General features: G+C 38.5%; 1 protein-coding gene across 7 annotated transcripts in view; it reads right to left on the bottom strand.

Moving 5' to 3' along the window:
• Window positions 1–27,938, bottom strand: part of LOC139122447 (E3 ubiquitin-protein ligase CCNB1IP1-like) — a 145,831-nt gene that overhangs the window by 30,925 nt on the left and 86,968 nt on the right. For 6 of the 7 annotated variants that reach the window (XM_070687824.1, XM_070687827.1, XM_070687825.1 and 3 more), the window contains 4 exons: window positions 21,958–21,978; window positions 20,079–20,170; window positions 17,342–17,364; window positions 15,305–15,402 (listed from right to left, as the gene is read on the bottom strand). In XM_070687824.1, coding sequence (XP_070543925.1) covers window positions 15,305–15,402; window positions 17,342–17,364; window positions 20,079–20,170; window positions 21,958–21,978 — 234 coding nt within the window. The remainder of the gene's footprint in view (window positions 1–15,304; window positions 15,403–17,341; window positions 17,365–20,078; window positions 20,171–21,957; window positions 21,979–27,938) is intronic. The other variant, XM_070687828.1, reaches the window with a different exon arrangement.

Raw genomic sequence — 27,938 nt, 5'->3', positions numbered from 1 at the left:
TCAATAAGCTTGTACCAACTTTGAATAAAATCGGTTGAAACGTGCCTGAGTAATGGCTCTGTACATGAAAAAATCATAATAAAATGGCCGCCTGGCAGCCATTTTGGATCGTATCACAAAACAAATTGACGTGCATATCTATGACATTGGTCAATGTCCTTGTACCAACTCTGAATAAAATCGGTCGAAACATGCCTGAGTAATGGCTCTGTACGTGAAAAAATCGTAATAAAATGGCCGCCTGGCAGCCATATTGGATCGTATCACAAAACAAATTGACGTGCATATCTATGACATTGGTCAATGTCCTTGTACTAACTTTGAATAAAATCGGTTGGAACATGCCTGAGTTATGGCTCTGTACATGAAAAAATCGTAATAAAATGGCCGCCTGGCGGCCATATTGGATCGTATCACAAAACAAATTGACGTGCATCTGTATGACATATGAAGTAATCCTTGTATCAAGTTTGAATGAAATCGCTCCAGGCATCTCAGAGATATCTGCGTGAACGGACGGACGGACGGACGCACAGACGCACGCACGCACGCACGGACACACGCACGGACATGACAAAACATAAGTCCCCCCGGACGGTGTCCGTGGGGACTAAAAAAAGACAACCATCGAGTGCTAAACACTTGTTGATATTTCAACTGACTTTCACCCAGACAAGCCTGAGTAGCACTTAACTTTGTTTGATTTTTGGGTGAATAATGATAGTATTTATACAAATCATTTACTGTGGCCTGATATTTTACAAGATAAGACACACAGTCCGCGGCTTGACCACTTGCTAAAGCTAGCTTATGGGCTGCACAGTGTTGTGATAGAATGAACGGGTTGTCCTTCTTAAATCTCGTTGTCAATCCTTGCCTGCTACCGGTCATGGTACTAGCTCCATCAGTGCCCAGAGATATCAGACTTGATAGAGACAGACCCTTCTCCGATAAGATACCTTTCACTTCCAAGTGCAGCTGCTCAGATGTTGCTCTGGTTAGCATCGAGACACTCAGAAAGTGAGATTCCACCTTTCCATCCACCACGCCGCGTATGTATATCATCAAATTTTGACAAACAGCAATATCTGTCGATTCATCTAACTCTAGCGAATAGAATTTCGCGGCTTTCATCCTTCCAATGACGTTTCTTTCCACAATGTCAGCGATACAATCAATAAACTCGTCAGTACTTGCACTATGCATGTATGTGACCCTGTCATCTTGACGGAGTACATCTAACGACTTGCAGCCCTATAAAAATAAACAAGGGAAATAACTAGCACCCTTAAAGCGGACGATTTTGTAAAACATGAACGAAGTGCGGAACACAGATTACATACATGAATTCATGTCATCAATCGAGACATGTTCCAAACAAACGTTACGATTATGTTACGTCCGCTCCTACAGTGGCTGCACAATTTTAATTCGTTCGGCATTTTGAGATTCAACCTTCAAGCGCAAAGTGTAGCCCTACGTATATACGTCAATACGTGCTCGCTTCCGGTAGAGCTGTGAGGTAAAGTCACTTGTTCCAACGTTGATGACATGTCCTTTTTGCCAAATCCATGAAGTCATAGTAAACGTACGATAAAAAAGGCTGAAATTATGAACAAACCTGTACATCACAGAGCTCTGTAACAGATTTCACTTTCGTTTTGGGAGGTCTTCTTTTGCGATGAAGTAAACATTTCGCATGGTAGCGACAACAGCGTCTTTCACTGCATTGTATGCTGTGGCAGCGGCTCGTGGCATCTCTTCATTTCTCGCACTGCTTCTTGCCGACTCAGCAAATCTGTGTTCCGCACTCCGTTCATGTTTTACAAAATCGTCTGCTTTAGGGGTGCTAGTTTTTTTCCCTGTAGTGAATACATTAGTTCTCCCAGACTTGATACACCAATCGAACATGAAAAGCTGTTTCTCAAATCGCAACCAGCGAAATCGACGGAACCATTCGGGCTTGATCTTGCGACGTACCGTTGTTGCGATCTTTCTGTCACTAACTTCATCATCCCATTGTTCGCTGTGCTCACCTTTTGATTTTTTCTGGTCGGCAGTGCCCCAAAAGTCAGTCAAAGTTCGCTTCGCTGAATTTGAGGCCATGATAGTGTGTAGTACTCAATTTAAATGCTGATGAATTATCGAATGGGGCGGGATTGGGTTCACCCGGGTCTGTGTGCATGCCACAACTTTGGTCAGAAAGTGTAAGTAGACACGTGGTGTCGGAGAGTCCCGAACTCCGAACTCTGACCCGACTGCCCTTCGGAAAACATCGGATAAATGTATTTCTATTACCATGATTACCGTTCCGGGCAACTATTTGATTCTTCGGGCTCAATCGTCTTTATTCGGGCACCAAGTTCACGTGGGTAGTATTGTATACATGCGTTGCATGTATATGCGCATGATCGCGGCGGAACATTATTTTTATCGCCGCAGGCATCGATCTTGCAGTGTGAAAGGCCGATGATGCGATGTCTACAGCGGGTGTATCAGGTTTTTTTTGCAATCGAAAAATAATGCGTTTCGCCTAGGGTTTCGCCAAATGATAAAATTTTTAGCCAGGTAGAATTTTTGTTCGCATTTGGCGAATTGGCGAATAGGTAGCGGGAGCCCTGCCTTTTCCGCGTGTCGTTCCAGACGTTAATAATGATTATAGCAAAGCCATTATCACCCATTAACGCAAAGGAACGACACGGAGACAAGTGTTTGGCCGAAATCCAGGGTTATGCATGCACTGCCATGGCGGGGGCGACGAGGCGTCATGGCGGCCTGGATGGCGGTAGCGGGCTCTGGGTACCGTGCATCGGGCAACGTGTTACAGGTCGCCCGCATCAGACCCATGACAGTACCCCCCAAATTATGGCCAAACCGCGGGCATGTATGACTGCGGTGTGGCAGTAACACAGCCCATGCGCCACTGGGATGTATCTCATAGTCATTGTTCTTAGAGTTTCATGTCTCTATAGTTCATGTAGGGCCATTCCATCATTGGAATTGTCCAGCGAGAACCGAGTCCTACGTCAAATTGTTAACCAGCCGCAAGTACCTTCGGTACTACATCGAGGGTCTCCCGTGGTGTCTTGATGTAGATCTGGTACGCGTCACTCCTCCATCTGCCCAGTGTCTTTATGAGCCAGTCAGGTAAGCCGGCTTCGGCAGTGGTTGTGACGGCGTAACTGCAGAAGCTATGCCCCCAAAGTGAACCGGCGACTCATATCTCTTTCCATTCTCTTGCCATTCCATGGCAGAGGTGGCACGGCGAGTGGGCCAATTGCGTGGCCGAGGTGCAGTTCTTTTGTTATGTCAGTGGAGATGGCATCCGGGTCTGTCGTTGCTAACTGGCGTTGCGAGTGTAGCGCGGTGCATGGTTCCAACTGAAGCCGATGTTAGCACCATGGGTGAGGTCGTGGATGAGGCTGGCTGTGGTTTGTTTGTGCGGGTGGTCGTGCAGGGCAGCTGAGAGTTTAGTGAGGTTGATTGGCGTTGTCGGCTGTAGCATTGCGATTGTAGCTGTGTGGATGGTCGCTCCCTTGAAAGGGCTGGGGGTCTCTTGTTTGGTGCTTTGGTGGTGGTGCAGAGCATTATGGTCGGTCGCGTTACACACGGAGCACTTGTGTAGCCTGCCATATTGGCAGGGGGTCTTGCATGAGCCTCGGTTGAAAGAGCGACATACCTGAGGTTGGTCATACTGTTTCTTGTTCGCTGGGTTCTCCCAGTAGAATGGGTTGGTGTCGCTGCTGCGTATGTTTGGGCAGTCAGTCTTCACATGACCATATTGGCCACAGGCTAAGCAGGAAAGACGCAGGAGGTGTGGCTGGTTTAGGAAGTACTGGAAATTGAGGTCTGGGTTTGGTTTGCTCCAGTTGGCCCTGTCTGGGTAGCGGGCAGCGTTCAGGCGGAAGAATTTGTTGTACGCGAGCCAGGCCTCCGGCTTGTAGGCAGCAGCTTTGGAGGCGAGGAAACGAAGGTAGGTGGCCATGGGGATCGCTAAATGTTGGTAGTAGAATGTTCAATATGAGAAAAAGACGAGGAAGCACTGTAACCAGGTGTCAAAGTCGTCGATAATTTTCCGCTTCACCTCGGTTGTGAATGTACGGCTACGCCAAGGTTGTCTGGATGGAAAGCTACTTGTGTCTTGGTAGGGTTAAGTTGGGAGCTAGGGCTTCAGGGTTCAAGTCACCAAGTTCGATGAACTTACTGAGGTTATAGCCAAGGCGTTGAGTGTTGATTGGTCGACATATGGTAGTAGCAGGTCGGCTGGGGGTATTGCTGCAGAAGATTTGCCCGTTGGCCCGGCTGTAGGAGGTGGGCGCCATGGCGGTGCGTTGTGGCTAGCTGGCCGGGCGGGTTGAACGTAGGGCGCGGCCATATTGCCCGGGTTGTTGTTATGAGGTGCGCCACCATCGGTAGGGTAGTCCCGGATGTGCGTAGCGCCACCACTGGTGGTCGAGTCGGGTGGGGCAGCTGTAATGGCGGGTTGATATCCATTAACGTGATTAGCGAGATGATTACTTGGGTGGGCTTGAGTAAGCACGGAGCTGGATGGAGCGGCGAGCGTCGTCGGTCCTGCGACGATGACTGAAGCGGGTGATAGTGCACCAACGGCTGTATCAGTTGGCTGGACTTGCAGGTTGGGCGTCGGGATAGGCGCCGGTGCCGTGGTGTTGGTAGTTGGCCGCCGTAGTTCGCGTCGGATTGAGTCAATGGCACTTGCAATGCTGGTTTCTATGAGTTTGGCGACGTGGTCTGATATGCCTGGGTCTGCTGCCGCTGTGGCGGTTGTCGGCACGACGCCGGCAGGGTTGGTTGGTGTGGTTTCCATCGGTACTGACTGGAGTACGTGTTCGTCGAGGTGCGCTGGGCGTCTCTTCGACCTCGTCAATGTGCGGATGGCCGCTCAGGCGCGGCCCCTGCTTTTCTTCGTTTTTGGCATGGTGAATGTTGTGGTGTGAACTTGAGCGTGGCAGAAGTTGAAATGGACGATCTATAGCTTTGCTCACACTGATATGCACATGGATAATGACATGGAAAGGGTGACGCAATTTGTTTAGTTAACGGTAAATGAGGGCAGTTGGTAGATAAGGTTACGTCTCAAGTGCATCCAGCCAGTGGTAGGAGTAGGTGGCGCATGGTGACCCATACATGTCAAGGTCTAAACTCTTTTCCCTGTGTCCTTCCAGACGTTAACAATGATTATAGCAAAGCCATAATCACCATTATTGCACATGTCAGAAGACCATGGACATACACTGACACCAAATGTCTTCAAGTGATTGATTTCAAGAGAATTAAAGTTGGCTTAAAAGTAAAAGTACTTCGTTTTTTTACGAGAAACGGACGCTCGGATGCATGACAGTGGCGAGGTCACAAGTCAAACAGATCATTATGTATTCAAACTTTGGCCTTACAACATCACGTGTCGTAAAGCAAGACACTTGATTGGTCAATTTTGCCAACGCCATCATCATTCGAATTCAAGTGCATACAGAGTGAGGATAGCCGCCAAATTTAATTGCTACGTTTTAAAACGCCGTTTTAGGGAGAAACTGTCGATTATTTCTCTCATTGGACGATTAAGGGAACAAAGAAGAGATTCGAGAGTACAACTATTGTTTGAAGGAGACTGCCTGCATTCGACGCTGAGACGTCACGTAAGTTAAATACATGTATACACTCCCCTGCCCAATATCAGAACACTCTGATGCTCCTTCTAGTATCATTTAACTGTGGCAATCAACCACATGTTTTCCATACTGGGAATGTTACTCAGGGTATGTACTGTCATGAGGGTAGGGTATGAACCCTTCTTCACAGAATGTTAAAGGGATCAGGGCCCTAATCATTCTGACATCTACAGTTGCCCAGTAATGGAACAAGATGCCCAATAAAGGAACACCAAAAACTAGAGAATTTTGGTAATTTATTGCAACCAAAGTTGACATCAAATTGCACCATTTCCAATCCGCTTTCTCGCTGAGAGATATTTCATTATAAAATTCTAATATGTGCATGGAACGAACCCCCTAGATTTGATATCAATTTAACAAAAGAGACAGGCAATGTTTGACAATTGGTAAAGCTCCATTAGCTGTAAGTTATATTCATGAATTTCATGTCAATTGACCCCTCCTCTCTTATGCATTTTAATTTTCTTGAAACATGAATGCACGACATACAGTTACTTACTAAGTTGCATCGGGTGTCTGTTTTTATTTTACTTCAAAATGTTAATTTATCACCACTTCTTGTTGTGTACAAATGTTTTATTAGAAAATTTGAGAATCTTACCTGCATTCTAAGATTTATGTCACTAATTTTGTTCTGAAATTGGGCATGTACACTTTTGGACAAAAATACTTGTATTGTTGCAAAAAAATGTTTTTTTAAATGCCCAATGCATGCAGAAAAACAATAATGCCAAATACATCCAATTTCAAGGCAATTACAAAGTCAAAATAAAATAACCTTTCTTTCCTGTAAGTATTATGACTATATGTAAAAAGTTTAAGACAAATATTTGCATAAAATATGCGAGTTTATGATATCAAATCATTAAAAAACTTGCCAAAAACAGATTTGACACCAGCAGACAACTTTCAACTCCCACCAGTCTGTCAGTTGATCACATCGGCAGATTTTGCTGTGCAAAATACACTGGATTACAGGAAAAGCGCATACAAGTCAGCTTTTGTTCATATTCTGGGCTGTTCTGATATTGGGCAGGGGAGTGTACATCGACTAGTGGATCACTTGATGTCCGTTACGTACACTCTAAATGGCCGTGGACACGTTGAGTTGCGGGTTCCAGTTTTTAGTGAGGCGTCGACCGAGAGTTTGCTGCGTTGACACTTTCCGCACTAAAGAGGACTGTTTCAAACCAAAGTTTAGAACATATGGTGACAAGAAGGGATCTCAGTCCCTATAGATCACTGCATTGGTACTTACTTACGTCGATAGCAACTCTACTGCATGCTGTGTGTAGGATACTAGGAATTAAACACACTTACACAGTGCAAATCGGACATGATGCAGTTTTATTGTCGTCTCAGTTGTCGATGCCTTAATGTTGGAATAAATGATTTTGGACTTGACAGAACTACTCTCTCCAAGTAGTGTTGGATTTGGAGGTTTTTAGTTATTTGCTTTTCGAAGTTTCACTGCTATGTGTCTTATATATCGCTGCAGCTGTTACAGTACATCAAGTTAAGGTCATCACAGTTTCAATCCTGTTTGTAGCAATGGAAATTGTTTTTGATTGAAACTCAACATGTAGTCAAAGATCTCTTGTTTCCCATGTACACTCCATTTTCAGGAAAGGCATTTCAAAATATTTGAAATGAATTTCATTTGTCAACAATATGGTATACATGTGACAGAAATGCCAGGTTTTTGATTCATCTTTAGATATGAGAAATTAACATAACATTTTTTCACCAATCAGTTTCTATTTGGTATACATTTTAAAAATTCGTGATCTGTATGATCTTGCCAGAGCTCTTTAAAACAACAGAATTTACTATTTTCTAGTTCCATTCTCAGGGAACAGTTTTAATTATTTCTTAGTAAGTGCCGTACAACATACATGTACGCCAAAATGAATATCAACAAAAGTACTGAGAATTTTTAATGGATATTTTTCTTACACAAAATTCAATATTGATTTATTTTTACTAACTGTTACAAGAACTTATTAAAATTTGTTATGTTTAACTGTGGATGACAGATCTGTATAATCTTGCCAAAGCGTTTTTCAACAGATAGAATTTACCAAAAGATTTTCATGTTCACTTCATTGTCTACACTGTCGGTTATGTTTCCAACATATTAATGTTTTCTACAAACATTTTGCATTTATTGTCTAATATGATAGATCAACCTACAAACGTTTTATATTTTGTATCAAACCAATATTTATAAAGAATACGGTACATATATTTTACAGCTCATTTTATGGAGAAAGTACTTTTATTGTATGTTTATTATAGAAAATTTTGTTCTGTTCTACAGTAATACATTATTTTTTTTAATGAACAATTTATTGCCTGAGAAGTTTTTTTCTTTTTACAGTATAGTGCATTACATCACAGTACAGTACGTGGAATGCGTTTTAGGATGAGTGCATGTTGGATGTAGTGATATCCTGTCAGCTTTTTCACAACTGTTAATATCTACATGTAGCATCTGGATACATGACTCTAAGGTGAATTTTAAAATTTGCTGCTCACAAGGTAAACGTATCTAAGGAATGAAAATTTATAAGCCAGTTTAGAAAAATCATTTGTATACAATACAGTGGGGAGAAGCAGCACAACAATGTCATGTACCACATGCTGTGTAAACATTGCTGTGAAAAAGACATTGTCAGGAATTACAATAATCTAAATCCCCTAAATTTTACCAGGGCAACAGTGTTTCTGCTGTTGCTAAGGCAACAGTTACCATGCCCTTGATATGGGAACCCCCCCCCAAGCTTGGAGGGCTCTCCGTACAAACAAAAACATGCAAACTTGGTGCAATGTTCATCACACTCTCAACACATACTTGCTACAAACTTATATTAAACTTATTAGCCTATTTTTGAATCAAAGTGTATATAACTGACTAGCAAGATTGGTGCTTGTTTGGACGTAAGAATTTGTATCAAGTTTGTAACAAATTAGGAATGCGAACTTGTGGCAAGTTTTGATCTTTCGTAAGGGCAGTGACGTAAAGCAAATAGAAAATGATTGACAGCCCTCCCCTAGTTATTGTGGCCGATAAGGAGAACGCATCCACTTCGACATCGAGGACGTTACACGCTTAGCAAACTTATAACATGAAGTTCGCACATCGACCGCGTTTTAAAACTAATTGGTCGACCATCGCAAATAATGTGAGATTACAATTATGATAAAAGTTGTCGAAAGTTATATTCAGGGAAAATATGTGTTCCCCATTGGCAGCGGTAAATCACTGACGTTCGAAGTTGCCCACATTGTCCTGATTCTCATCGCTTCGGACACATAGAGAACAGGCTAAAACTGTCCTTTGTGAAATCTCCTCCAAATATTGCTCAAATGAAGGAGCAAGCGTAGAAGTTGAACGACAGAGGACTGAACAGACTGAAAGATGTGTACATGTACGACAAGAAATTTTGATGTGACTTGTGGAGCGGAAGGCTGGTTCAATTACGTTTTTGGTGATGAACAGGTCGTGCTGACTTTTAATAGTGGGACTGATCGCTCTCGACATTTTATCACCAAGCTATGTGAGTTTTATGCACATATCTTGGGGGATCGAAAGGTAACTCCTCCCATCATGCCAAATACGACGATGTAATCTTATGAATAGCAGGTCAGTAAATACAAACGTCATTTCATGAACAACAGTTGACAGAGCTCTGCTGTGTTATGTGGAGAGTAATTTTTTGTGACACATGTATTGATGAAGAAGATGGATATCTTTGATAGCTCATTTCAGGATGGCCTGACCAAAAATGGCAAAATTAGCTGCAAAAATACAAAATTTATGATTTCATCATAATTTCAATATATTACATTAAGATAAAGCCTAGGAACCTGTATACCAAATATAAAAGCTCTGATGAGTAACTTTTGAGAAACAAATATTTTGAACAAAAATGGCAAAAATTGCACCAAAAAACAAAAATACAAAATTGCAGATTTCGTCATATATTCAATATATCACACTAAGACAGCCCCTAGGAACCTGTATACCAAATATCAAAGGCATCAGATAGGTAGTTTTTGAGAAACACATTTTTTGACCAAAAATGGCAAAAATTGCACCAAAAATACAAAATTGCAGATTTCGTCATATATTCAATATATCATATTAAGTTTATCTGTAGGAACCTGTATACCAAATCAAAGCTGTCGGATGAGAAGTTTCATGAAATAAAGTTTTAACCAAAAATGACAAAAAAATTCCTTAAAAATACAGATTTGCATATTTCATCACAATTTGAACAAAAATCTAACTAGGGTTATCCCTAGGGACCTGTATACCAAATAACAAAGCTGTCTGACCAGCGGTTGTGAAGAAGATTTTTTACGAAAAAACACCCTTTTTGGCGCTAATTTGCGTATTTTCAACAATATCAAAAAATAAAAAAAAAGGTTCTCAAAATTATATTTTTCATCTACACAACAAATATCAAATCAGTAAGTACTGCGGTTCTCAAGATATTTGAGTGGACGGACGCCTCACAAACAGACATACATACATACATACAGACTGACGCTGGACACACAAGAGACTATAGTCTATAGTAGCTAAAAATTAAAATATACAAATTTTACCACAATTTGAACAAACATAACTCAAGTTACCCATTACTTGTCAAAGCAATCAGCACGGTGGTTTTAGGGAAGTTAATTGTTGACAGTTGGTGGCATCTGTAACCTCCACAAATGTAATAATCTCCACAAATGTAATATCAACCACAATTGTAATAAAATCAACCACAAATGTAATAAAACCGTCAACCATTAATGTAACAACCCACAACCACAAATGTAATAAACAAAATAACCATAAATGTAATAAAACTCAACCATAAATGTAATAAACTTGAACTTGAATATGTGATCATTTGTTTATCAATGCCCTGAGTAAATAATAACTTTATTAAGACTAGTGTAATATTTTAACATACTTTCCTGAAACTAGGTTTCCTTTCCGAAACACAGAATATAGTAATTTGAGAACACTATCAGAAAACGGCGAGGTACCGATCAAACCGTTAGATAATGGAAGTGGAACAGCAGTTCTAGACACTTATAATTACATAATAAGGAAGCGTCAAAATAACTCGTCAACCGGTGATACCACACAAAGTTTATGACAGATGACTCAGAACAAATGACAGAGAAATATACAACCTTATAACAGAAATTTACGACACAAAACATGTTGACGAGAACATATATCCGTATTTCAATGTGGTCAAAAAACATTACGAACACTACCTAGGACACAGTAGAACAAAATTAGACATCCTAACATCCCAGCAAAGGAACAAACTGCAAGTGGGACAACATAGGAATACCTAAAATCTACCGATTATTCCACACAATTAATCCACTGAAGATGAATTTGAGGCGACTGATTATGAAAGTACGGCAAATTTTGAAAAAAGGGCGTGAAAGGATCGTAGTGTTATACAGTCTCCTCCACTCTGGAGTAGAGACTGCACTGACACTCAGATTACAGCTGTGTCTCGCCATGGTCTATCAGTTTTGTACACAAAATAGGGAAACTTAAAATACACTTTCAAATATACAAAACACACTAAACGCAAACAATTAAGATATGAATAATGTGTGGAGTTGCTTTCCTTATTACAGAGATAAATATTTAAGGGCTAACAAAATAGATATATTACATTTATGGTTGACAAGTATTACATTTATGGGTGATTTTTTTATTACATTTATGGTTACCATTTATTACAATTGTGGTTGGTGTTTTTATTACATCTATGGTTGATTTTTGTAACATTTATGGGTGATATTACATTTATGGGTGCACTTTATTACAATTATGGTTGATGTAACATTTATGGAGATTATTACATTTATGGAGGTTACAGCACCATGTCACTGACAGTGGAGCTAAAACAGCTCAAAAGATCATTGATATCTTGACAGTTGACATATATATGCAATTTCGGCTATTTTTTCCTGTTGACTTGAACATAAAATCTTTGAATAACAAGCAACCTAACGGCCGATATAGCTCCGCTGTGTTTATGTAGAGAATAACTATTTTTAACACATGTTGATGAAGAAGGTGGAAATCTTTGATAGCTCATTTCAATGGCCAGAAAAAAGTGGCTAAAATAGCTGCAAAAATACACAATTGAAGATTTCATCATAATTTGAATATATCACATTGGATCATCCCTGAGAACATGTCAACCAAAGCTATCTGACGAGTAGTTTTTTGAGAATGAGATTTTCTGACCAAAAACGGCAAAAATTGCCTCCAAAAATAAAAAATTGCAGATTTCACCATAAATTCAATATATCATATATTAAAATAATCGAATCCCTTGGAACCTGTATACTAAATTTCAAAGCTATCAGATGAGTAGTTTTGGAAATACACACGTTTTGACCAAAAATGGTAAAAATTACCCCAAAAATACAAAATTGCAGATTTCATCAAAATTTCAATAAATATCATTTAGATCATTAGTGTACCAAATTTCAAAGCTATCAGATGAGTAGTTTTGGAAATACACATTTTTTTACCAAAAATGGCAAAAATTGCCCCAAAAATACAAAACCACAGATTTCATCAGAATTCAATATAAATCATTAAGATCATCTGTAGGAACCTGTATACCAAATTTCAAAGCTATCAGATGAGTAGTTTTGACAAAAAAATGGCAAAAATTGCCCCCAAAATACAAAATTACAGATTTCATCAGAAATTCAATAAATATCATTTAGATCATCTGTAGGAACCTGTGTACCAAATTTCAAAGCTATCAGGAAAGTAGTTTTTGAAATACATTTTTTGACCAAAAATGGCAAAAATTGCCTTAAAAATGCAAATTTGCATATTTCTGCACAATTTGATCAAATCTGAAAAAGATCATCCCTAGGGACCTATGTACCAAATATCAAAGCTATCTGACTGGTAGTTTTTTAGAAGAAGATTTTTAAAGATTTTTTTACCAAAAACGACAAAAATTGCCTTAAAAATACAAATATGCAAATTTCACCATGATTTGAATAAACCTAACTGAGGTCACCCTAAGTAAACTGCATATCAAATTTCAAAGGAATCTGACTAGCAGTGTCAGAGAAGAAGATTTTTTTACCAAAAACAGTAAAAAATGCCCCCAAAATACAAATATGCAAATTTCACCACGATTGAACACACTTAAAGGGACATTATTTGTATCTTTTGACTTTTTTTTCATTTTTTCGATGACTGAAATCCCTGGTCAAATCAATAGGAGACCTAAATTGTGACTATGGACGGCTTCAAGGATATGTAAAACCACCTTCTTGCTGTTTACGGCAAGGTTCAATGTTGGTAAGGGTGTCCGCGCGATTTGAACCAACCGCCATTATTGAACCCAAGCACATGACCAATATTACTATGCATACGTCAACCATCAAAGTACAGATGGAACGTGAACGGCCTGTGACGTACACACCAACTTCAGCACAATGGATATCGAGAAGCACACACCCATAAACAAATGCACGTCTCACAATCTACTGTCAAATAGTGAAACTAAGCAGGGCATTTGCTTGTAAGTTTGATTTTAGTATCGATGACACGGACTGTGAAACAAATAAAACCATAGAGTCTGAAGCAATTGGGTCAATGGGAAAACTAATAAAACGATGTCAGATTGCTGTGGTGATAGTGAAACAGGTACAGAGTAAAGCATTTTCTGTGCATTTGATCGTTGGCAAATCTTCGTCAACCTTCAAGATTTTTAGGGCATTTTCTTGCCATTACGTTGGTTCGTTTTACAAACATGACATGATCACTTGTTGAACTTGGAAACATCGCACTCGGACTGAACAGTGCACGGTGTACATGGTGTAGCATCGGTGACATCGTTACACCGCGCCGGGCGAGTGCTGTCATTGATGTACTGCTCGCGATTGGAGTCACTTCTCGACACACAGGATCTGTTTGAATGTTGTTATTCTCTGTGCATTGTGCAATTATTTGTATCAGTTGAATCGCATTTCGAACCAAAAGTGAGTACATCGCAATGACAGTTGCCGAGACCCTATACGTCGCTATACGGCGTCCCAAAAGTGGGCTTTGCGTAAGTATTGAAGCGCAGCTGAGCACATCGTGTACCTAAGCCCTGCGTACAGGTCTGTGTGTTCCCGGCGTTATACGGCTTGGAGGCCGTATAATGCCAGGAACACACAGACCTGTACGCTGGGCTAATCGTGTACTCAGGCGAGGTGGGTGTGCTCAAAAACAAAACTCAATGCAAGCTTGGGATTAAAGATGGGTTGTTTTTGGTGGAGAAACTGCACGCCGCAATCGAGGTGCTGCCAGCGATTTTGCACAGCCCTGCCATGCAGATGGTGACATGATGTACGTGTCAGTCGCCAAAGTACATTGCTTCAATTTCGCGATCACCTCGACAATAATGTGACTGTCTACTGAAGGTTATCCCTTCATTTTACTCTGTTTTCACATTTCTATGCCCACAGGCTTTGGGCAAGTCTACATATGCATATGGAGGAACAAACGAGACGAAAAAAAACCGCCACTATAGGCCTTGTCGCCAACTTCTTGCAGCTGGTAGGCATTTGAAATGCCCATTCTAAAATGTGCTCTGTAGCAGCAAAGAATGGTGTATCTAAGAGCAGGATTGGCCGTCAAGATCTCCATGAAAAACTGACCGTCAAAATGTAACTGAGCAAACGGCATCGGTAAAAGGGAATCCCGAAACTGCAATACTGCGCTTTCGACTTTCACTTCGCGTGGTTTATTTTTTTACACGCGGACGCTTACAGCGGCCCAGATAGCAGTTAGCAGTGTGGTCTGATCGCATGTACTAGGTCACCTTGCCAACTCTGAGGTTAAAAGTAGCCCACCATTAACCTCTGACCCAAGGTTTTTCTATACAGTGTACGCAAACGGGATGGAAGTTGTCTATGGTCGACCGTTTTTTAGACATCTTTCAGTAAGTCGAACAACATTATCAACTGCTCGTGTGCAACAATATAAGGTCAAAAGATACAAATAATGTCCCTTAAGTAGAACGCACCTCGGGGACAGATATTCGGACTCTCAAACTTTTACAATTCACTTCTGATATACCACATGTGGGGGTTCATTTAAAGCGCTTGGTGAAAGAAATTTTTTACCGGCTTAGTTTTTCGAAATTCGAAATTTTTTATTTTCTCCATAGAGTGAACGCAGGAATGGTGGCCATTTTGAATTTCGAATATCGGTAAATCTTGGGTAATTTGTTCTCTAGTACCAAAATTTGCACGGTGACCCCCTATTTTTATTCTTGATTTTGAAAGAGAATGATTGAAAGATTCATTGAGGAAAGTTAGAGCAAAAGTTTAAGTCTTTCACTTTCGAGGTGCATATTACCTTAAGTGAGGTCACCCAAAGTGAACTGCATATAAATTTTAAAAGCAATCGGACTTGCGGTTTCAGAGAACAAGGCAATTGTTGATGGACGCCGGATGATGACGGAAAATCAACCTATTTGATTAGCTCCGCGTCACTGACAGCGGATCTAAACAATTTACTGTATTTCTTTGCCAATTGATGTGAAGGTTGTACTTACATTCCCCAGTAGTAATTGGAATATCAAAAGATCCATGTGGAGTATGTTTGACAGGAACATTACCTGTGACATCAAAACTAGTACTAGTTATAGAACGTCTGCAATATAAAAGTTACACTTAATTAGGAATGAAATGAGGTTCCATGAAAATTATGTTGATCTTATTTTTTTGTAGATTTCAAAGCATTGTAATGTGATTGAGCCTTGGATGGAAACCTATTTACTATATTTAATCTGTGAATGTGTGAAAATTCAATAGAATTGTAAGTTTTAGAACTGCTGTGCCTTTATGGACGTTTTCATCTGCAGGATTATTGTTTTCTGTTTTACCGATTCACAGCCAATAACAACTGATTCACAGCTGGCTAAACAGCATGAGGTTATATACAAATTGTTTTCGGCAGCATCTGAGTAGAAGTACACATTTGACAAGTCATCGTTGATGACACAGTCCCCACTTGTTAATGGGTACTTTGATTACAAGTCCTTGGAGAGGATAGAATCCTGTTCATTAATTAGGTCGATATGATTAAAGATGAGTTCAATGGTGGTGAAAACGGGATCAGTGTAAATTTTGATCAACCGGTATTAATTATTAAACCATGTCTACAATAATGTGCCAAGGGTTTCTGCTAAAGGTGGTAAAACTGGAGAAAACAGGACAAATGTGAACAATGATCATAATCTATACATGAATTCCCATAATTATCATTTTCAAAGCTAATTGTGATAAAACAAAGGTGAAGAGCAAAATCCAAGACATGGTCTTTGAGTCAGTGTATTGAAGTTTCAAATGCCATCAACAAGTCATCCACTGCTGCAGCCAATTGTAGCTAACTTTTTTAGTAAAAATTCCTAAAAATTGTATTTTATGTCCAAAAACAATAACACCCATACAAATTTAAAATTAACAAACACACATACAAGATTTTTGTAATAATCAAATATATCATGCATATCAATTAATAGAACATTTGATGTCATTTTGGTTAAAACAGTTTGCAAATACCTCAGCTGGCTGCAGAGGCTCAACCAGCCCAGCCTAGCAAGGTGCCTGCAGGCGTCCTGCAGAAGTAGAAAATTTTACGTATTGTATTGTTCACATAGATACAATACTTAATGTGACAAAGCAACCCTGCAGGAAAGATTTTAAAGAATGTTGCTTGGAGCATGGCATAGACACTTTAATCAACTGTACGGATGGTGCTTTGAATAAGGTTTTTGAAGCATGGTCGGATACCTCCTATTCCAAGAGCTGTGCTGTGGACTGTGTAAAGGATTAGTGATATGGAGAAAGCCCTTTGTAAAAATTAATGGAAATGTACTTCATGGCCGTGCAAAAAAAGTTGCTCATGAAAAAAAAATGATAATGGAAATCTTTTCCCCTTGTTCAAATTTAGTAGTTAATGGGGCATTTACATTGATAACGTTATGAGGTATAATCGATGCAAATCCCTTGTTTGAAAAGAATCTCATTGGACATATATGACTAGCCCCTTTATGAGCTATTAATTTATACACAATAGAGTTCAATATACTTAATACCATACCTGTATGCATATTTCTCAAGCCATTAACATTAGTGGAAGGATATGCTAAATATTTGTGAATCCGAACCAAAGTAGTTGGGCTAGCTTCTCAGCAGGTAAATACTGCACATTTATCTTTAAATCTTGTAATTAGCTCTATTTATTTGATTATTTTAATCTGATGCAGCTCATTTGAACTTATCCTTGTGACAATCCCTCATGCACATAAGCTTCCTCATAGAGCTATTGAAGGAAGTCCACAAGTAAAACAAAGACATCCCGTTGTACATTTTGTGAGTAAGTTACCAGTATCAACTTGAAAGTGGTCCCAGTTTTTGAGTAACTTGTGTTGTAATCACATAACATTTGTATATCACAATCATGATATATGAGATCAATCCCCTGATAATTCAAAGAACATAAAATAGGGAACCTAAGGGTCAGTTATTTAATTGAGCCTAACATACTGAGAAGAGGTAACTTTGCTGAAATACAATTATTCACTTACCTTCGTAAAGCGTCATACATTGTCTAGAAAAAAATTGTAAGATAAAAACAATTAAGACACATGAGAAACTGTAATCTTGACACTATACACACACAGTCATAGTTACTAAGCATAGTAACCTCCAAGGAATTTTGCTCTGTTCCTTCATTTTTGACCTTGCAGGATGGATGCACACTTTGGATAGTTTCCTGACCTTGGCTCTAGGTCATCCACTGTCCTGTTACAACCGATAACGTAGTAACTGATAACGTATCACACCCGATAACGTAGTAAAAATTTACTGATAACATAGTAACGAACCGATAACGTAGTAAATTTTTCTAACCGATAACATATAGTAAAAATTTACTGATAATGTTGTAATTTTTCCCAACCGATAATGTATCAACAAATTTACTGATAACGTATCAATGAACCAATAATGGATTAAATCAACTGATAACGTAGAAAAGTCAACCGATACAGCATCAAAACAACCAATATTAACATATCCATTAACTGATAATATCTGATTAAGCAATTCATGGGGAGCGACAGATTGATCGATTTATAGATAGATAGATATTTGATAGGTAGGTAGGTAGGTAGATAGATAGATAAATAGGTCAATCAATGTATCGACAGATAAATCAAACACTCAATCGATAGATTACATGTATCTATCGATGATTGATAGATGGTCGGTTGGTCGATTGATTGATCAATTAATTGATAGATAAATTGGTGGGGCAAATCAATGGATAGAACGAAGGATCTATCATTTCAATAGAAAGATAGATCAATTAATCGATAGATAGATCGATCGATTTGATAAATTGGTCAATAGATAGATTGATCTATAGATCGATTTATTATCACATTGTCTCATACCCAATTTTCTTTTCTTCTATTTATTTTTTCCGTTTAGTGTAAATTGTTACAAATTTCTGCAGCAAATAAATCGTGTTTCGACCGTTTTCATGGTAGTACAAATGTCTAAGTTGATCTCAATGTTGTTAAACTACTGGAATTGGTTTTGGAAGTTGTTTCTAGTCTTGCTAGAGTAGCTATACAGTTTAGTTAGGTAAAATTTGAAGAGTATGAGTACTGATGACACAAAGGCAGGGGAACCCTACCGAGAAAGAAAATTGTTATGTGTATAATGTATCGGCTACAATTCAGACAGAAAGTATGGTTGTAAAAGCAAGATTTAGAAACAACTTTCCAAATCCATTCCAGTAGTGTAGCAACATTTAGATCAAGTTAGTCGTTTGTGCTGCAACAAAAGTTATACAGGCAAGTCGTGGGAATACTTTGCTTCGCATACAAGTGTGATTATCACAAAACATCATTTAACAAAGTAATCAGACCAGCTATCAAACGAAAGACCTTTTTTCCTTCGGGACTGTTTTATGGCTCTATCTGACCAACTGCAATACCGATATCACCGACAGCCAACATCGCAAATTTTGTACATATATTGGATATGTCACCGATAGAAGTACAGTGTATTAGTACTGATTAACCAAAGAATATTAATGATTTATTCATACAATTGACGATTTTCTATGTTATTATCTTGATTGGAATTTTTACTTTGACTTGGCTAGGTTATTGGTTGGTTTGATACATAATTGGTTGATTTAATACTTCATCGGTTGATTTGATACGTTATTGTTCACTTGGCTACATTATGGGTTGATTTGATACACCATCCCTCTATTTATCTACCTGTTGATCAATCTATCTATCCATTGAAATATATATATAAACAGATATAAAGATCTATCAATCATTCTCTTAGTCGAGCAATTGTTCAATTCATTCGATCAATTCATTCGATCATTCAATCGATCGAAATGTCGATCGACTGATAGATCAGTGCATTGATCGATCAATTGGTTGATCTATTGATTGATCAATGGATTGAAATATCGATCAAGGATAGATATATCCTTATGAATCTATTTCCATGAATCACTTTATCCAATACATTATCAGTTGATTTGATACGTTATCGGTAAATTTGATATGTTCTCGGTTAGGAAAAATTACGTTACGGTAAATTTTACTGCGTTGTCGGTTTGATACTTTATGGTTGATTTACTACGTTATTGGTAAATTTTTACTACGTGATCGGTTTGATACGTTATCGGTTCGTTACTACGTTTTCGGTTGATTTACTACGTTATTGGTAAATTTTTACGTTATCGGTTGTAACATGCCCTTCACTTCCCGGTTTGATTGACGGGACCCTCTCCCATATTTATTTATGCCAGGTAGGAATGCATTAGTTTATTTTAGAAGTCTTTATTTTATTGATTGCACAATGTTTTCTTCTCTGCTAATTATTTTGCAACAAAGCAATCTCAGTGTATCATGATGCAGTTGTGGTGTGTTCAGAGAGTGTTATCTTGAATTTCTACTGATCTTAACTTTCTAAAATTAAAAATATCTACACATCTATGGTACACGAATTCAGATGTGAAATGACACAAGAATCATACTGATAAGAATTTCATATGAGTTGGACTAATTAAAAATCAGCTTAAAAAAACAATGCTTCAGTTGTATCAAAGTTGAGCAAGCATGTATATTAAGTCCATAGTTGAACAATTTTTTTTACCTCAGGGTGTAAATACATCAACAGCCAAAAAAATTACTTCTGTGTGGCCCAGGCAGTGCTCTACTGGTGCTCAAAAAGCATTATTAAAACTGGGACTATCATGAGAATTTGAAAAGTCTATGAAGTTTTTACCTGTAATTTCTGGTGTTGTCTGTGTTTTTCCATCAGTTTTTCAGAAATTTCTCCATGTCGTTTCTTTGAGGTTTCAAGTTCCTTCTTCAATGCTTCAACATGGAGAGTAAAGCATGGAATAGTATCAGATAAAATATCAAAAAGTTAAAAGTCACAGAGCTAAGGGTTTATAAGTACTAAATAGGTTCTACAGATATAAATATACGCTGCCTCTATATAGATTCAAATAATAAAGTTCTATGATCTATGACTTCAATTCATTGAATGACTACTTCTTGTTGACTACAATTCTGAACTGAGTTCATAAAAGAGAAATCATGCAGATTTGTGTAATTTTCTAATCAACACATGAACTCATAGACAAACAACCTAGTGGCCAATTCTCATGAATTCTAAGAATGACTGTGAAAAATCATCTGATAAGCTGGTATTCACAAAACAAGTTACATAAATGTTGTTTGAAGTAATAAGTCTGAGTCAGTAATTTTCAAACATACGACATATGGAGAAAACTGAATCAGTGTATCAAATGTGAACACCAATGAAATGGCTGTTATGTCCTTGAGTTTTAACTTCAGAATTTGGGTAATTGCAAGTTTGGGGTGTGACATACATGTAAGTCACAGGAAATAGATGTTGATTCCTTAAGTTTTGTATAAGGTTTCTGCAATTCCAGGCACCCTTATTTGTATTTTAATGCTTGTTGTTTGTTTACATTGAATGAATGGTTTAATTCTGATAAACCACAGGTGAATTGCAATGCAAAGTACATGCAGTGTACTTGCAATTGTATGTTAATAGTTTATGAAAACAAAGTTGTAACACTACAGTGATTCATTTTGATGTTTCGTTTTCATTTCTATTTCACATGCACAAGGGATAGGCAGTACAATATGGTATAAAAAGATTAAACAGAAGGCACTGAAAGAAATATGACAAAATATCATGAGAATGTTATAAAACACACAAGAAAAAGTCCAAAACACCAATGTGAAAAACTAAAGAAGACTTTAAAGTTAGAATATTAGGAAGAGTATCTTTTGCCTGACCAGATTACTAGAAACCATATAGAGGTCTCCAACTGATCGTGAAAAGGTCTTCATGCATGATGATGTATTTTTTGGTCAATTTCATTTTCATTCTAGATACTGTCGATGTTATCACTAGAATGGCAATGATGCAAAAGGGCTATTCTCACAATGATTGACTTTACGAGGTTTTGCCAAACATCAAATCACTGTCACAAATCAATTGAACATTTTCTTGAAACATAATTCTCAGTCTCATCGACAGCTGACACGAGTGAAACTTCATATGATCAAACTGACTTCAGAACCACTGCACCTCAGTCATGCATAACTGTGGCAGCCATCAATTTTCTCCCAAAAGTCAGTGTAGTCAGTGTTAAACCCATTGAAAGAACACCTAGACTACGTGCAAAATGTAACTTTGATTACAACTGAGAATGAACACAATAAATATTCCTGTGATGATTTCTCTCTGAAAGAAGGCCAACAATAAAACCATAAATGAGCAAAGAGCACCCTCAGTGATCATAAAATGTAAACATGAAATTGTCAGCTGTATAATTGTGTAGTTTCCCCTGTTTGTTATTCATTGGTCACAAAAAACCAGAATTTATGTAATTTAGTCAAATCTGATCAGGTGTTCTTCAGATATCACACATACACACAGACTGACAACAAACGTCAGTGCTGGCCTTTGTGAACACACTAGGGGCTAAAAATGACTGAAATCTGTTTTCAAGTTTTCTTTAATCCTTTTAAGTATTCGTGCATGCAGTGGACAATCATTTTATAAAATGGAGAACTACCTGAAAATAAAGTCCTCACTTTAAGTCCACATATAGTAAACTCACCTGCTATTTGTCCTTTCAAAGCTGATTTATGAAACACATTCAAGGAAAGCGTATGAACTGTAATTTTGTCAACAAGTGAAATAATGCATCGTATCATTGAGTAAGTTGTACAAATTAGCAACTCTTGAAGTCACACTGGGCAATATATATAGGACAATACCAAGGCATTACAGTGTTCGAAATAATCGGTGGCAATGGTGGTATTTGCCACCAAAACCTGGTGGTATTTTTCTGCCACTAACTAAATTTTGGGTCATCGATCCTATGGCTTGAATAAGGATCACTGAAGGAAAACGCGTTGTCTGACGGCGGAAACACTCATTAGCAAAAAAAACCAAACTAATTGCGACATTTGGGCATGAATGAAAACATAGCGTGAATCCAAACTTGTGATTGGCTTATCTCCATATTGATTACAGCAGCTTTTGTACACTTGATATGTTGTTGCCTTCTGTGATAGCCGCATTTGCAGTCATACGGCACAAGATAAAAGCATGTTGTGACATTTTGAAAACAAAGCGAAACCGCAGCATGCGTGATTTAAATAATAATAAATACTTGCAATTCATTAGCCAGTATAGGGCTCAAAAATTCCTATCGCCTGACGGCCGTGGCTGGTGAATTTTGCATTTGGGAAAGTAAAATCAATATGCTTCCCGTCCGACGGGCAAGTGCACCAGCGGTTGAATTAACTAAGCTCTGGACGATTCAAGCTTGAAAACGTATTTCATTAGGTCGATACACGCTTACAATAATTTTAAGTCCTTCAACTCTGAGATTTTTTTTTCTGAAAACCCTTGAAAATCCGCCCGACATCGCAAAATAATCGTTCTTGCTGTTGTAACACAAAAAGTCGTAAAATTAGAGTTTTGCGACATGTTCTCTCCAACGTACGCCGAGTGAACCGACTTTTTTCTATATGTGTGGCATAAAGTGGTATGCCCTTGACAGTGGTTGCCATTCACTTTGTGCAAGTGTATGACGGTCGACTTCACTCGAGAGTGTAACCTTGTGGTTGGTAAATGGATGTAAACTTTATTTGGAGCCATGGATCTCAGCAATGCTTAGTGTGAAATGCATTAATCAACCCCCGGTTTAAAAAGTACAAGTTTACATTGTAGTCGAAATAGGCTCAGTTGACCAAGGAGGCCACATATTGCAGCTACGTAGTGCGTGAGATGCAGAGTTTCAAATTACGTGACTTAATTGGTTGTTGGGGATCGGCTCTCATTTACAGAAAAAAAATCTGCACTAAAGAGTAACGAAAACGAAACTTGAATCTGCTTTTTTCATGAATACATTTATCAAAATAAAACTTTGAAAGACAGCTGTGCTCAGTGAGCAAACATGTAAACAGGTAAAAGGGTTGCAGATGTACATGTGCGTATGCATTGGCAGATAAACACTAGCAGAGCAGTTGTTTGTTATCTCAGCTTGATAATACAGAGCAGCAGCCAGTCATGCAAAGTCACACAATCTTATTAATCTTATGCAAAGATTTTAATTTTGGATTAGGTTGTGGAAAAATTCAAAATTCAAAGATGTTTTCTAGATGGCCAAATATACAGAAAATACTAAAAAAGTATTCTCACATTTCTTCTGCTACATTTCAGATTTGATAATAGTCCTTCATTTCAACAAGATGTAGTTCATGTTTCAATCTGCTTTTTCCCTCTTTGGATTCACTTAATATGCCTAAACTCTTGCTCTCTGTTACAAATTACTGGCACAATTATTAGAAAGTTAGAGCAAGTAATTTTTCCTCTCGGGCAAGTAAAAATTAAAAATTATGTGTCCCACGGCTAGTAAGTTTGAAAAATTTTCTTTGAGGCCTGTAGTACGGGTTGACTTTTTGTGACGTGTACTCACCATATTTTCAAGAATTTATAAATTAGAAAGAGTATGTGGCAATAACAAAATGTTTTACTATACCGATCACATGATGTGTTAAACTGCCACCAGATTTTTCATAATTGCCACCTGATTTCATATCCGGTGGCAAACTTTTGCCACAAGAAATTAAAAAGTATTTCTATCCCTGCATTGCAGGGGACCAAGCATTGTGGTTATTCACAACAAACAATTTTCGGTTGACATACAGAATTTTTGGTCAGTACAGTCCAAGTTGTCTAGCCCTATTTGTGAGCCTTCGAATTTGGTATACATACATTAATAAGTGAACTTGTTCTGAAAGCGATTGGGTTGAGTATTTACCTTCGGTCAATTAATAACATACCTATATCTGTTGCCGAAAGACAGAAAAATAGGTCAAAGGTCATTGGAAAATATTGGGAAAAACATTCTGTGTGCATTCTGGTTAATGTACAAACGGAACCTAACTTCTTGTCTTTGTACTTAGTGAGATATATGAAAGTAGATCAAAGGTAGTCTGAGCCCATCCCAAGTACTGGAGAAAAATATGTGGCTTCATATTTTGTCAATATCCAACAAAAATCAAACCCGCAGTCCGCAGTTTTTGTGGTAAACATACAATGCGTGCTGGGTAAATGTATGCAGCACAAACTTGTTTGCCACAACACTCAATCAACCCTGCGCCAATTGTAACCACTATAATGGCACCACTTGTGGCAATCAGTAATATTTGCTGTGGTATGTCTACCACAAGTGTAAAGTCTGCAGATTCTTGGGTGATATATCTCACCAAAACACAGTTTAATAAATAAATTTCACAGATTGTTTTGTGGTATGTATGCCACAACGATTACGTGTGAACATAAGCAATGCTTTGCAGTGCTTTCATTGTCACTATGATTGAGGTGAGCATGCAAGTTAATTGGCTAAGACTGGTGTCATGAGGGGAACGCTCCATTAACTTAAAAGTACCCGAGTAACCTAAAACATTACCATTGCCGGAACTACTTTTAGCATGGCCCACGCCGGTTGGCGCCTGACTTGATGATGGCTCTGTCCGGCACTCAGGATTTCCGACCGCGGTTAAAAGCGCCGTCCAGCACTTGCTGTTACTTTGAGGTCATCATTTAGTTCATAAAATTGCATGAAGAGTTTACAAAAACAATGGTAATATAGAATCCTTTTCAATAAAATGCTGTTTAAAAAATACCAGCAGTTAATTAACGTACGCTGATTTTGCATACGAAAAGCTATTTTAGCTGGTTGAGGGTACGTTCACAAAGATCAGTGCCCTTTGAACTAAATCTTTCCTGTCACACAATATCTCTGTACGATCGAAAGAAGACAAACTGAAGATTTCTTGCTTTGTATGAATGTTTATAACCCTATAAAAGAAGGTACGGTGGCGAAAATAAGCACAACAAAACAGGACTTTTACTAAAACGTACTCTTTCAATTTCAATTCGGACTCCATGAGTGGCATTGCGGAAAGGTGCATGCAATGCAATGAAAGTCACGAGCAAAATTTTGTTTGTCAACGGATCCAGTCTTTGAATTATCAATGAACACTCACTTATTTTTCTGGTCAACAAGTCATTGTTGATGACACAGTCCCCACTTGTTAATGGGTATTTTGATTACAGGTCCTCAGAGAGGATAGAGTCGTCTTCATTAGGTCTGTGATAAAAATACTTTGATACAGATGGTACTCAATGGCCAAGAATGAGTTCCATGGTGACGAAAACATAAAACCAATGTAGGCCACTATCCTAAAGGTCATTAAATGAGTCAACTGGGAATTAGTTGACAGGATGTTGCAAAACATTTTTTCATACTATCCAAACACGTCATGTCTAAGTTATGGCTCAGTACATGAGAAAATCGTAACAAAATCGCCGCCATGCAGCGAGATTTGATCTTACTGTTTAAAATATCAACAAGTATATGTATGACATAAGTCAATGTCCAGGTACAAACTTTGAATAAAATCAGTTGAGACTTGCCAGAGTTATGGCTCTCGACATGAAAAAACCATAACAAAATTGCCACCATGTGGCCATATTGGACCATATCGAGAAACAAATCGACGTACATATGTATACTAAAACTCAATGTCTTTGTACCAACTTTGAATAAATTTGCTTGATACATGTCTGAGTTATGGTTTAGGACATGGAAAATCGTAAAAAAATGGCCACACGGCGGCTATATTGGATCGTATCACAAAACAAATCAATGTGCTTATGTATGACATAGGTCAATGTCCTTGTACCAACTTTGAATAAAATCAGTTGAGATATGCCTGAATTATGGCTCTGTACACGAAAAAATCGTAACAAAATGGCCGCATAGCAGCCATATTGGATCATATCACAAAACAAATTGACGTGAATATGCATAACATTGGTCAATGTCCTTGTACCAACTTTGAATAAAATCGGTTCAAACATGTCTGAGTTATGGCGCTGTACATGAAAAAATTGTAATAAAATGGCCATCTGGCGGCCATATTGGATCGTGTCACAAAACAAATCAAAATGCATATATATGACATAGATCAATGTCCTTGTATCAAGTTTGAATAAAATCGGTTGAGATATGTCTGAGTTATGGCTCTGTACATGAAAAAATCATAACAAAATGGCCACCTGGCGGCCATATTGGATTGTATCACAAAACAAATTGACGTGCATATCTATGACATTAGTCAATGTCCTGGTACCAACTTTGAATAAAATCGTTAGGAACATGCCTGAGTTATAAATAAATAAATGGCCGCCTGGCGGCCATATTGAATTGTATCACAAAACAAATCAACGTGAATATGCATGACATAGTTCAATGTCCTTATACAAAGTTTGAATAAAATCGGTTGAGATATGCCTGAGTTATGGTTCTGTACATGAAAAAATCGTAACAAAATGGCCGCCTGGCGGCCATATTGAATCGTATCACAAAACAAATTGACGTGCATATCTATGACATTGGTCAAAGATCTTTACCAACTTTGAATAAAATCGGTTGAAACATGTCTGAGTTATGGCTCTGTACATGAAAAAATTGTAATAAAATGGCCGCCTGGCGGCCATATTGGATCGTATCAGAAAACAAATTGACGTGCATCTGTATGACATATGAAGTAATCCTTGTACTAAGTTTGAATGAAATCGCTCCAGGCATCTCTGAGATATCTGCGTGAATGGACGGACGGACGCACACACGCACGCACGCACGGACATGACCAAACCTATAAGTCCCCCCGGACAGTGTCCAAAGGCTACTTGTCCATCGCAACAAGCCTCTCTGTTTGCAGCAAGTTCAATTTTAGCCGGATGCCGGCCAAATTGACCGGCTACTTCCGTATTTTGGCCGGCTACTTTTCAGCAATGTTTTGCTCTCTAGCCCCGAAATTGTGGTTTTGATAATAATATTTTGATATTGTTGTTGTCTTGCAAGCCGGAGATAACATTTCAGAAGTGCCGATGTGGCTAGTACTACATATATATATGGAGTCTAGCAATTTACGCGGTGAACTTGTCGCTATCTAGTATCAGCCTGTAGTACCGCAATCTGTGAACGTGTACTGTACTGGGAATCGCTCTCGAGGTCAACTTTGCTTTCTCCACTACAGCCAGAATTATTCTGACGTTCACATCGGGTGAAGTGTACCATTGGACTGATGTTACGCCCACGAATAGCGGACCATTTCTGTTACGGTCAAAATCAACATCCTCTTATTTGGCCATAGTTCAAATTCAAAGTCATGAGTCACCATCAACTTCCGTACTTTAAATGTTTATCTTTTGTATTACGCACTGCGCACATGCAGCATTCCAAGCGTGCTTTTAGACACTTTAAGTTAGACCTTCAGAGAGTGGACATGTCTCTGAAAGTGACCGGCTATAGTTCTCGCCAAGATTGCTTGTAAAGACCATTTTGATGAAACAGCTTTGAACCTGTTGATGCGATAGTCTTATACAACCCTACACAAAATCGGTAAGCAATTCAGTTGATTCTTTGTGACTTTAAAGCAGACATTCTTGAAGGAACATTGAATAGCCTTATTCCATTGTGAGACTCTAAGAGCACGTGTGCCTAACAAAAGGCAA

The sequence above is a fragment of the Ptychodera flava genome, chromosome 22 (genome assembly GCF_041260155.1).
Source record: "Ptychodera flava strain L36383 chromosome 22, AS_Pfla_20210202, whole genome shotgun sequence".
Taxonomy (NCBI): Eukaryota; Metazoa; Hemichordata; class Enteropneusta; family Ptychoderidae; genus Ptychodera; species Ptychodera flava.
The sequence above is the reverse complement of the archived record's forward strand: the minus strand, read 5'-3'. Positions and strand labels throughout refer to the sequence as shown.